The sequence below is a fragment of the Vanacampus margaritifer genome, chromosome 12, assembly GCF_051991255.1.
Source record: "Vanacampus margaritifer isolate UIUO_Vmar chromosome 12, RoL_Vmar_1.0, whole genome shotgun sequence".
In the NCBI taxonomy this organism is placed as follows: Eukaryota; Metazoa; Chordata; class Actinopteri; order Syngnathiformes; family Syngnathidae; genus Vanacampus; species Vanacampus margaritifer.
The window spans coordinates 5,262,340-5,274,839 of NC_135443.1; the positions used below are offsets into that span (position 1 = coordinate 5,262,340).

General features: G+C 40.8%; 3 protein-coding genes across 3 annotated transcripts; 1 reads left to right on the forward strand and 2 right to left on the reverse strand.

Annotated features, from left to right (window-relative positions):
* The first annotated feature begins 52 nt into the window (after nt 1-52).
* Nucleotides 53-1,997, forward strand: LOC144061594 (glutathione S-transferase omega-1-like). Its single transcript, XM_077582169.1, has 6 exons — nt 53-201; nt 875-983; nt 1,049-1,271; nt 1,357-1,458; nt 1,547-1,653; nt 1,746-1,997. Exons 1-6 carry the CDS (start codon nt 174-176, stop codon nt 1,894-1,896), a joined length of 720 nt encoding a protein of 239 aa, XP_077438295.1. The 5' UTR covers nt 53-173; the 3' UTR covers nt 1,897-1,997.
* Nucleotides 1,998-2,058: 61 nt separating this feature from the next.
* itprip (inositol 1,4,5-trisphosphate receptor interacting protein) lies at nt 2,059-7,010 on the reverse strand. The gene is made up of 2 exons (XM_077582167.1): nt 6,593-7,010; nt 2,059-4,386 (listed from the first exon to the last, which is right to left on the reverse strand). The coding sequence occupies exon 2, from the start codon at nt 4,317-4,319 to the stop codon at nt 2,748-2,750; it is 1,572 nt and encodes a 523-aa protein (XP_077438293.1). The 5' UTR covers nt 4,320-4,386; nt 6,593-7,010; the 3' UTR covers nt 2,059-2,747.
* Nucleotides 7,011-7,148: 138 nt separating this feature from the next.
* Nucleotides 7,149-10,904, reverse strand: fas (Fas cell surface death receptor). Its single transcript, XM_077582168.1, has 9 exons — nt 10,761-10,904; nt 10,314-10,414; nt 9,944-10,081; nt 9,679-9,799; nt 9,528-9,598; nt 9,355-9,447; nt 9,220-9,266; nt 8,751-8,769; nt 7,149-8,673 (listed from the first exon to the last, which is right to left on the reverse strand). Exons 1-9 carry the CDS (start codon nt 10,838-10,840, stop codon nt 8,393-8,395), a joined length of 951 nt encoding a protein of 316 aa, XP_077438294.1. The 5' UTR covers nt 10,841-10,904; the 3' UTR covers nt 7,149-8,392.
* Nucleotides 10,905-12,500: the final 1,596 nt, after the last annotated feature.

The following is a 12,500-nucleotide window of genomic DNA, read 5'->3' on the forward strand; positions in this document are numbered from 1 at the left end:
CGCCCATTTCCTTCAACTTCAACTCTCATTGGTTAATGCCTTTTCCCGGAAGTGAGCGCAAAATATAAACCCATTTTCCTGTCCACCCCTCATCGTATTTTTGCTTTTATCACCGCAAGAATCAACTTGTTTGAGTAGCAAATCCTCCAGTACGCAGAGCTGTTCAACTAAAAATGACAAGTGGAAAGTGTGTCTCCAAAGGTAAGACATTTAATATGGGTTTATATTTAGCAAAACGTCTCTTATGTAACCGAGATTCAGATACACAACTAAAGGAATTTAAGACTTTCAAAATGCTTTTGAATATCTTTCTGTGTGACATCTGCCTTTTTTTTAATGACAAATGCAGGTGACTACACAATTCAATGGCCTTTGTGTCACGTTTAAAATATGTAAAGGAAGAGGGAGCGCACCGACAGATACAGTAGCTGTTCGCTTTGTTTTTATACTGGTAAAAGTCTCATTGAAATAAGCAAACATTATGATTTATTCAGTGTAAAAAAAAAAATGCCCGTAATGAGCCACAATTATGTTAAAAGAGAGCAGCTAAAAAGTTCCACATCATGGTGGAGTGAGTAATCATTCTTTCAAGTTGGTGCATTGCACAACATAACTATTGCAGCAATTTTATTACTTCTCCACGACAAAAGTATTTCAAAAGCTCCAGGCTGTGTAAATTGGATTCCGGATCGCTCATGGCATTTCCGTTAATATGTAATTTAAAAATTGCCTATACAAATGTTTTTTCTTTCATTTTTTATTTATAAATTGTGTTTACTTAGCATGAGGCTAGCATTTAAGAGCCAAAAAGCGTCTGTAGTTTCAAACGTAAGTCAACACGCAGTGTTTAACAATGTCGTAAATATTTTCTTAGGTTGTGCTGCGCCCGGACCCGTGCCAGCCGGATCCATCAGACTATACAGCATGAGGTTCTGCCCTTTTGCTCAGAGGACCCGACTGGTGCTGAATGCCAAAAAGATCAAGTAAGTGATTGACCCCACCCACCTCGGTTTGATTTCAAACCCAAACATTGTTTCTGTTTTGTTAGGCACGACATCGTCAACATCAACCTGAGAGACAAACCCGATTGGTTTCTGGAGAAAAACCCTCTCGGCCAAGTGCCCACCCTGGAGACGCCGGCGGGGGAGGTGATTTACGAGTCTCCTATCACCTGCGAGTACCTGGACGAGGTGTATCCTGAGAAGAAGCTGCTTCCCGACACGCCGTTTGGAAAAGCTGAGCATAAGATGTTGCTGGAGAAATTTTCCAAGGTCACCGAGCTGAGTCACAGAACAAATTCAAGTCATTTATCATTGTATTAAGAATGCAATCACAATTATTATTTTTTTTAAACAGATAACAGGATTAACCTACAAGATCCCGATGGGCAGACTGAAAGGCGAGGATGTCTCTGGGCTTCATACTGAACTGAAGCATAAGTTAAGCAAATTAAACGAGGTAGGTTGACTTTTTCTGTTTGCGCTCTGATAATCAAAAATGCGAGTTGTCTTTTGGACCGTGACAATAATTTATGTATATATTCCAGGACCTGGCAAAGAAGGAGACCAAATTCTTTGGTGGCGATTCTGTCAACATGACTGATTACATGATATGGCCGTGGTTTGAGAGGCTGGAGGCTTTCGGGTTGAATGAGTGAGTAATCGCACCCGCCGCCACCAACATGCAGTTGTGAAGACAGGCAAAATATCAGAGTTGGAATCAATGATTCCCCTTTGACCTCCCAGCTGCTTGGACGCTGCGCCTGAGCTGAAGACATGGATGGAGCTCATGTCCAAGGACCCCACTGTGAAAATCAGCGGGCACAGCGTGGACATCTACAAAGCCTACTACCAGACGTACATGGAGGGCAAGCCCCACTTTGACTACGGCCTGTAACGCGGATGTGGAGACGACACTGAGCCACGCCCAGTTTTCCTTTTTTCATAAAGTGCTGAGTCACACATATTGCTGAATAAAACCTGTTGTTCTACTCTGTATGTCGTTAGGCAGTATTTTTCCCAATTATTTGTATGCAGTCACATGAATGGATGAAATGTGTTGTGCTTTTTAGGGCATTTTTTTATTTAACTTTTGTCCATGTGATGCAGCTACAGCACTACACGTCATTATATACACCATAAATAAAACAAATAAGTGCTTTAAGTCTGCCATCTTGTTAACTCATTCACTGCCATTAATTAAAAAAATAAAAATTAGGGGCAAGAGGGGATTACATTTTTTTTAAATTGTAATTAAACTCACGAATAATCACAAATTTTATATTTGTTCTAAATGTACAGTAAAAAAAATTATAGGTTTTTATACTCTTGTAAACAAAAGTGGAATTTTTTTTTAAACTAATAGAAATAGTTAAAATTATATTTTGGCGTTTATAGCTATCAATGGAAGTGAAAGAATTTAAAAAAAGAAAGAAAATATTAAAAATTCAGGACGTTGGGCAATTAAAGTTTTTAATCGTAATTAATCGCATGACTTCAGTAGTTAACTCGCGATAATGGTTATAAATAGTTCAAATGAATTGTTGACGTTTATAGTCGTCAACGGCAATGAATTAATAAAAAAAGAAGAAAATGTAAAAAATTCGGGACGTCGGGCAATTAAAGTTTTTAATCGTAATTAATCGCATGACTTCAGTAGTTAACTCGCAATAATGGTTATAAATAGTTCAAATAAATTTTTGACGTTTATAACCGTCAATGGCAGTGAATAAGTGAAAAGTATTTCTACTAATCCAAGCGTCCCCCAGACGATGGGACTGGAGTGTACTCTTGCAAAAGCACGGCTGCGTTCCTCAACATCTCCTGGAGGTGGTGCACCGCCGCGGCGTAAAGGTCCCTCTTCAACACCAAACCCCGAAACAGATTAACCGGTTCTGCTTTGCGGAACATCTCCGGAAGCCGGATCTCCCGCGGCACTCTGCCGTTCCCGATCAGGACGTGATGCAGTCTCTTCTCCCGGAGACTCCCGTGCATAAAGCCCAGCACGTCGCGCAGTCTGCGCTCGGTTTTGTCGGCGGTCCACGTGGACGGTTCGCTGAGCAGCAACAGGTGCAACAGGGCCGTCTTCCAGTGGTAGATGGTGAGCGCGTTGGCCCCCGTCAGGGTGGTCTGCTTCCGGTGCAGGAAGGCGACCGCCTGAAGGCAGTGCAGATGGCAGGAATGGCGAGGTAGCAATTTGCCGACATGTTTCAGCAGATTCCTCTCGTAGACGGCCAGCGAGAGAGGCCAGAACGGGTCTGGGGGTCCGCCGGTGTCGGCGGGGAAGTGAGAGACCAAATAAGCGTCGGTGTCCGCCAGCTGGATGGCCGGTATGATGTTGACCGCGATGGATTTCCCCGACGGAAATCGGACTTTCAGGGCGCCTGCCGCGTCCAGTCTGCGAAACGTGACGTCAAAGTCATACTTGTGGGAGATTCGCCCCCACGCTTGGGTGAGGGACACCTGAAACCACTTCATGACTCGATCCTTAGCCAAGAGCGGCGTTCGCTTGGAGCAGAGCAGCTCGTCGAGATTGCGGTCAACGACGAGCGCCGCCTCGCTTTTATTGTGTAGTAAGCACAACATGTCCTCTCCCAGGTTGGCAGAACCGCACAGGCACTCGCCCTCGTGGTCCCCCGACCCGCTCACCTGGACGGTGCCACAGCCTCGCCTGTCCGGGGGCATGTCGCTTGACGGTTCGCACCACAGGTTGACCCGGAAGTTGAGCGGATCCAGAGGCGAGAACGGCACCAGGAAGTCGCACGTCGGAGGCTTGCGCGCTTGCCAAGACTCGAACATGCTTCCGATTCCGACAAGGTCCCCGACCTCCATGTCGGCGTCTCGGTCCGAGACGCTCCTGAGGGATTCAAGGAGGTCGTCGGCAAAACCTTCCACGAACTCCCTCACCCTGCCGATGTCCTGGGACGAGTTGTCAGTCCAGCGGTTCAGGATGTCCTTGTCGAGTAGCATCACGCTGGTAGGAAGCGCTTCATCGTCGTCCAGCGTCCTCGGGTCCGACTCCACCATGTCCCCCCTGCCCATCTCGATAGCCAAGAACACCACAAACGAGACGGCGCCCCAAAAGTACCAGCTGTAACTTTCCTCCCAGCCGCCATCCTGGTCCTCCTTCCCTTCCGCTTGCCAGAACTCCACCTCCAGCTTGGCCCGTTCGCTTGCCAGCCTCTCCTCGTGCTCGCGCATGCGCACCATCAGCTCCTCATCCTGCTCCGCGATGGTGGCGTTCTCTTGCGGGAAAAGCGAGGGGTGGTTCAAAATGGCGGCGGCGACGACCACACACACCCTTGCGATGGCTCCCTGCATCTTCGGCTTGGTTCTGGTAACCGCATCTAAGCGTCTCGCATGCCACCGTACAGCCGCAGATCACTTCCTGGAATATGCGACAAAAAAAAAAGTGACTTCACTAAAAGCAGACGAGACATATTTGTGGAGACGTTTTTATAGAAACCCCACCGAATACAACAACAAAAAAAAAAACTCTTTTAACACTGCCATTGCGGCTATAGACGTCAAAAATTCATTTGAGCTATTTCTATTAGTTTCAATTTTTTTTCCCACTTTTCTTAACAAGAGTATGAAAACCTAGGTTTTTTTTTGTACATTTAGAACAGATTTAAATTTTGTGATTCATTTTGAGTTAACTAGTGAAGTCATGCAATTTAATTACAATTAAAAAAATTATCGCCTGACGCGATTTAAGAAAAAAGAAAAGATTATTAAAAATTTGAGGTGTCAGGCGGTTAAATTTTTTTATCGTAATTGAATCGCATGACTTCACTAGTTAACTCACAATTAATCACAAATTTTATATCTGTTCTAAATGTACAATAAAAAAATATCTAGGTTTTCATATTCTTTTTAACAAAAGTGGAAAAAAATGTTGAACTAATAGAAATAGTTCAAATTAACTTTTGACGTCCATAGCCGTCAATGGCAGTGAATGAGTTCATTTTAAACATATAAAGAGTTGACAGATTTGTTTAAAAATTATAAAAATGATTATCCCTAGTTTTCAGTGAAAGTAATTGCAATACAAGAGGAATGCATTTTTACATTTGCCTCCAATTACTCCAACCACAACAATACAAAATGGAGCATTATATTTGTAAATGTCAAATATGTATTTAAGAAAGTGGCCAGTGAGTGTTGTCGTAACAGGAAAACAATCCAGCCGTTTGCATAACGCACTCCACCCATCAGAGGGAAGCAGACTAAATACAGCCGTGGCGGGCCGTGTGACGCACTAACACATTAGAGGAAGGAAGCCTGAACATCACTTTTTTTTTTTTGATAACCTTTTCTTCTTTACAGCAAGTTTGCACAAAAAAAAAAAAAACTTCGGCGATGTTCACATTATACATAAATTGCGAGAAACTGATGGCGTTCAGGAAAGAATATGATTAACATTGCAAGAGGAAGTTACATAAGGGCCTTGCATAGCTTTGCTGCACTTTACTCAACTCTGGCGAGGCACCACAGGATGGCTTGTGATAACGGAATTATTCATATGAAAGAAACGGCCACTCGCTAAACTAAACTCCCTAAAATAGTCATATGGTCATTGGGAGTGCGCATAAATGAGACAAAGTGCTTCCTGTGTTCAAATGACAACAGTAATGGTGGACAAACTTAACCTGTCACCTACACAAGACGATTGGCTGACAAGTTTTCGTTCAAAAATATCTACCAATGAGCTTGGGGTTATTTTGCAGCGTCACTTGTCCTACAAACTCAACTTAAATAGTGCAAATGGAACATTATTGGAGCAGAGTAGGCCAGCTACTTACTTTGTAAGTCGTAAAAAAAACAACTTGTCATGCTGCAGTGCTAATAGGACTTTTTTTTTTTTTATTCAGTTGTATTTAACTTGGCAGTACAGTATAATACATTCGGTATTTATGAGCTGTTTGTTGTTAAATATTTTAGCACAATTCTATTGAAGTTTTCCAACATTTTGAGTCCTTTTTTAAAGTATCATTAGTAGTGTTAGTGTTCAAACTGCATAATGCTACAGCGGTTTACAATCATAATTAGAATTTGGGGGATTAAAACATCTTCCATATAGCTATAAATTTAGTGAGGTGGTGCTTGGTGCAAAAATGTTTGACAACCACTGGCTTACGTAATGGAAACTTTCGAGAATGTAACCTTTTTCTGTTATTAAATGTCTTAAGTATAATCATGAGCTCAGGTTTTCTGGTGGGGGGAAAAAACGACTACAACTGCTCGAACCTCAAGTGTGTGTGTTCCAAGGCGACTCCTCTCCTCTTCCGTTGTCCGGGCAACAAAATAGGAACACGCGGGCACAGTACTACAAAACGTGATTCCATTCAACACATGAGTCACGTTGCAGTCTGGTGTTGCTACAACAACATAAAAAAACGGGCTGTGTGGTCTATGCTTGATGTGTGAGATTATTTTAATGATAAGAGTTTAAAAAAAAACAGTTATGGTATCACCTCGAGCATCTTTGCAACTCTCAGCTTCGCGCCTATCGAAGTTAAGCGGAAGTTTGATACACACTCTTATCTGAAGTAATTACTACGGTGACCGACATAGGTCAAAACAGGGCTTACCTTTATATCTGCTTGGTATCATGGTGGGATTCCTTACGTGGTCGTCGCTCGTGGCTCTCTGGATGTTGTGGACTAACGTAACTTGAATTTCCAAGGCTGCTGCTGCTGCGTTTCGCTGACATTTCCTGTTCGAGCGCTCCACCCAGACCCGGAAGTCACGCCCAAGAGGAATCGCCAAATTTGGCCAACAAGCCATACTGCGCATGCGTGAAACTTGGACTAATTTTGTTAAATGAAAAGGTTTAAAAGATACTCTTAATTCCAAACGTTAAAAAAACAGCAAAACAAAAACTGACATAATTGTCCGGTAATTTAAAATCACTATAAACGACTGATTTCTTATAAGCTAAGCACAGTACAGTATCCATTTTTTTGTTTCTTCTTCTGTGCTCACGTTCTTATGATTATTAACGCAAAAATAATGACGAAATGTTTACTAATCCGTTTTTGTTATTGCCTCTTTCCTGCAATAAATTACATAAATATTTTTTTTTCATTTTTGTTTTTCATATTGGTTTCTAGTTGTTCATACATTCATATATTATTAGGAAAAATATGAAGTCAAATCTGATGTTTAATTTTCAATGAACATTTTAAACAGCATGTTTACAACAATACAGCAAGTTTTTTTTTTTTTTTCATTTACAAAAAAAACCATTCCTTCTGCATACATTCTTGTCCTTGTGGTTAATACAAAAACAATTCTAAACAATTCTAAAAAAAAAATAACATACATAAAGATGTAATTTGGTGAGGAAAATACATTTTGTGTGTCTATTCCACCACACAAACACACTAGCCGCAGGTTTCCAAAACACAAGGTTTACATCATCCTTCTGTGTGCCCTACTCACAATAAAGGATATCCGGCTTTGGAGTGGCATTTCTGAATGAAACTTAAATGCACCGAAAGTCACGGCATAACATCAGCAGGTTGCAACAGAAATCACAAAAAGGCATAACAAATATGAACATTTTCATGGCGCAAACTGCTGCTCTTAATTTTGCGCACCAAAAGTTTTAGAGTTAAGTTCACCTTTTTAAGTTATATACTCGTCCCTTGTTTATATCCATAGACAAAACTTTGCAAAGAAGCGCATGTATTTATATTTCCAGTAAGGGTGAAATGATTCATCCATTGCAACGATGTATCGATTTATATTTCTATGATCCAACTACATCAATCAGCGCAAGTTAGCCTTCCGGTCAAAATATATCGATCCGAAATCATTTTAAAGGGTAATAAATCGATTGTATTAATACACGTGGCTCGATTCGGTGCACTTTGAAGCCTTTTAAGTGAGCTTACCTAAGCTCGCTAGCTGCTAACATAGCGATGCGTTTGTGATCAGCATCAGCAGAGATTAAAAAAAAAAGTGTTCTTATCACGTGAAATTTGGTAAAGCGGAAATGCTGAAAGCAACCACAGAAGCAAGATTTGCAGCTTTTGAAAGAACAATAGCAGACCTTGGCTGAAAAAAACAAAAAACACTCCAGCATAGATTTGCAAATCGTTACGTAAGGCACTAACTAGCAGGCTGTAAAATCCAGCAATATATATTAAAAAAAAGAAAACGTGATGTAAAATTAGACATGTAAATTTATCTTAGGCTCATTTTGTGGGTGATTTACTTGTTTTCCTACTTGAAGTGCTAAAAGGGAAATAAATACTTTTGTATAAACACAAAGAATATCCTGACATGTAAACAATCCCACCATCTAATTAATTCATGTAGCATGCACATGGCTTCCTTCATGGGCAACAGTTTTAGCTCGGGCACACACCAATTATTTTTTTTAATCAATTTTGAGATAAAATAGTCCTCACCTTTTGTGCGTTGTCATTCTGTCTCATATTGTGCAGGATTTGAATCAAAGTGTTCATCGCGTTCTTGCCCTGCTCCTGCACAAACATCCTCAGTAGATGCTGCGTCTGCTCCTGGCTGTCATGCGGGTGGTTTAGTTTGCAACTGTCAACGGCGACAGGGTTCATCCCGCTGCGCAATGCCACGTTGGACATAGTCGTCCACCCCAGCTGCTCTGCGATAGCGGGGAGGTGTCGTGAAGGGTCCGTATATGGCACTAAAGTCAAAGATGAGGAAAATTACAATGGTTGAAGTACGTGATTGGTAGATTGGAGCAAATGTAATGTTACTTACTCCCCATTGTCTCCATCTCCTGGGACAGAAAAGGACAAAAGAGAGTCAATGAAGTTGCTCCTTATCTCATTTACTGCCAGCCCGGTAAAAATGAATCTTTGACGTGAATAGTCGTCAATGGCAGTGAATGTGTTATTGTGGAAATTACACATCAAAATGGTCCAAAAATAAAATCAAATCATGCAAACGAGCACAGTGACGGTTTGAGACAGCCAACCAACCTGTGCCTCCTATCAAAAGGGGTGCTAGCAGCAGTAAAAGACAAATCAGAACAATGGGTGAATGCTGCACATTGATTGAAATAGTCTTTGTTGCAGCTTGCTACAATGGTCAAAGCAATAGCCTGACAAGACACAGAGATCCTTATTTTTGTTCAAATGCCGGAGTTCCCCAGGGATCCGTTTTAGCGCCACTACTACTATCTTGACACAAATACAAAAGCATAATTGACAGTTCCAGAAGTACTTACTGTATCAGATGTCACCGGTTTGCTCAAGCTCGGTTGGTTGCTCCGTCCTGATCAGTCAAATCATTCAAAAAAACAAGACGCCATTATCAAGACGAGCAAACACAAAGCTAGCTGTACACTACTAGGAATACTCACGCTGTTTCCTGGTCCTTCGGATGCATAAACCAATTACAATTGCTGCGGCAACTACAAAAACTACGACGACTACTGTCCAGACGTGAGTTCTCTCTAAAGCGAATGCATTAAAAGATTTTATGTGACAATATCAACACACAAATTCATGACAATGAAAATGTTTCAAACCATACCTTTTAAGTTGGCATTGCACACAGTGTCATTGGTGGATGTGCAGGCTACTTTGACGCCTTCTATTCCGCACCTGTTGCCAAAAAACAAAAACTAATTTTAGACAGGGGATACAAACGTTATCTGATATACTGTTTGTGATGATCAATTTACTCTGTACAAGAACTGCACAGTTTACAGTCTTGATCCTTGGCACTAATGCAATAGTGACGCGCTTTGCACCGACACGTGGCGTCGCGGGCTCGGGTACACGCCGTCTCCTCCTCCAGATTGGCTACAAAGAAAGCAGGTTAAAAACTTCACATGAACTGAAGTTATATTTTTTGCTGAATCATAAATACTATATATATATATATATATATATATATATATATATATATATATATATATATATATTTATTATTATTTTTAAGTATACCATTGTGATGTGAGCAGGATGTGCAACCTTGGCAGTTCCTGTTCTGGTTTGGGTAGTTGTTGAACGTGCCGGGCTCACACAGCTCACATTGCGTATCTTGTGGATTGGAAGCAGTGCAGTCCTCCTTCAGGTGCTGACCTACGGGGAGAAACCATTTGTTGGCCATCAATTGACATTTTACAACACGTAAAGGGAGTTCAAGTTGTCAGGGCCAACCAGTAATCCCTCACACGATCTACTTATGATTGTGGTTGAGAACTTCCACTCAAAGTTGTCAAATTTGGAATATGTCCAAAGATTTCAAACCCTTCGCAAAGTCAAATTTAAAATTGTGAAGCTTGTAAAGATCGTGTGGTACACATTTGCTGACCTATAGCACAGAGGCAACAGTTTATTGTGCCATGTTGGTACATTCCATCAGCACACTGGACTTCTCTTTTCTTTTTCGGCTGCAATGACTCGTCGACGCCCCTGTTGTGGGAAAATTCTTAAGTGAAAGTAAGCAATGGACGTTTCCTGTGTTAAATACAACAAAACACACGAAGGCGTGCTTCATAAAAACGTTTTTTTCCAGTGCCTTAGCCACTCATGTCACCCGGTTAAACCGTAGTTTTAATACATATGTGGTTTTAACCCGTGGGCAGTATTTTATTTTGAAATGACTTGGTCAGAACCAACAAAAAGCCAAAACGGGTCACAATACCGCCTAGGGGTTAATATAACTAGCATTAGCGCAGGTCAAATCCGTGATCACGTACCTGGGCACGTACAGCCACTAAATTAGTGCATTTCAAGCTTGTTAAAATATTTTACTTACAGCGACGAATAGGGACCGAACAAGACGAAGATGAAAAAATACGTAAGAAAAAACGAGGTGAAAGAATAAGTCACCTCCATGTTTGTAATTAAAAGTGAAACTAGTATGACAGCTTCTGCGCATGCGCATAACTCCGATGACTTGGTTGCCTGACTCGTCACATTCGGACAATTTCTAGACAAAAAGATTACCAAAAAAGTTATAATAAATTGTATGGGGAACCGTTTTGGGTGCCAAATCATGTCATGGAAAACCTCCAAAGAACCCAACACAATTTAAATGGTACGTGAAGTAAATTAAACTACATTAAACAAACTCATGAGAAAAACACATAACACAAATAAGTATATTTCTTAAGTGATATGTGGCTGTATTATTTATTCATCAATGTCATTCACAGTTTTATAATGTCTATTTATTATTCAAATAATCGTTGAAAAGTCGATATACATGCTATTCCACGTTCATACACTAGACGGCGTAATTATACTTTGTACGGAGCGTAAGAATATGCAGCAAGGTCACAAAAAAAGTTCCTTTTTCTAAACCAATGTATCAGTTAAATGTCACTAGACCTGCCTCAAGATGAGAGAGGGGTAAAAAGTATTCACACTTTTCAAAATAGCAAATCAAAACGTTAAAAAATCTTCATGCATACCCACACTCAGGCAAAAACACTGATTGTTCTTTCACCTAGAAAAAGTCACTCTTTTACATAAACACACTCGCTTCTTCAAAAACTAACAGAAAAACCTTTATTCATCTTTTTTTCATTTATAAGTTTGCTCACATTTTCAAAAATGCAAGAAAATACCCTGAGTGTCCTTATTGTAACATTTGAAGTCATCATGACTTTTCCGGACTTTCTTGCAACACATAAAAAAAAAAAGGCATACAAATCAAAAGGAAATTGAAAAAAACTAACAAATGCAAAAACATTTTTTTATAAACCCGCTCTGCAGTTAAGACTATTTCTTAAAATAGTAATTTTTAGCATTCCAGCTCTTCTGTTTCTCAAAATTTTCAGCACTGCTCACCCTGCGAATGCAAAACTGTGGCCGAGGCTTGAGCGCGCACACAGAACAGGAAGTCAGGATTCGGGCCGCTCCTGCGCTACAGGAAATAACCTCAGCGCTCATGACGCGGGTCTCTGGGGGAAAGCTTAGCAACTTCCACTGATCCAACGCGGTTTTATGTTTTCTGCGGTCAAAGGCACTCTTAAGTCCTCGCTTGTACACATGCAGTAAATCTGTAAAGCTGCCACTAGGCCATGTGTATGGTAAGCATTTTTATTTATTTATTTATTTTTGATATCCAGCTTAAGGTCCACGTACTAGTTTGCCCTTAGTCCTCACTAGTCACTAGTATGCTGACGTCTTACTTGTGAGAGTGTATTATGAACCTTAAGATGGTTAGCCAAACAGCTTTCCATAAATGTTTTTGAGCATTTGTGTAATACACTTGATGCACTTGTACGCTCTTTTTTTCTCACGAGTAGCACAATTTTGTCATACTAGCAGGATAACTAACAATCTTATGACCAGAGGTGGCAAATCCAGGTCCAGAAAGTTAATACGCCGTCATAGTTTGGCCTTAGCCCCTGGTGCTTGCTAGCTAGCTAGCTAGCTAGTTAGCTTGTGGTGTGCGAGTGGCAGGAAGGCACAGTGAGTCTTTAATGTAAATTGATTTAAAGGAAAAACAAAACGCAAACAACGTAAAAAAAACATAATACAAAGTACA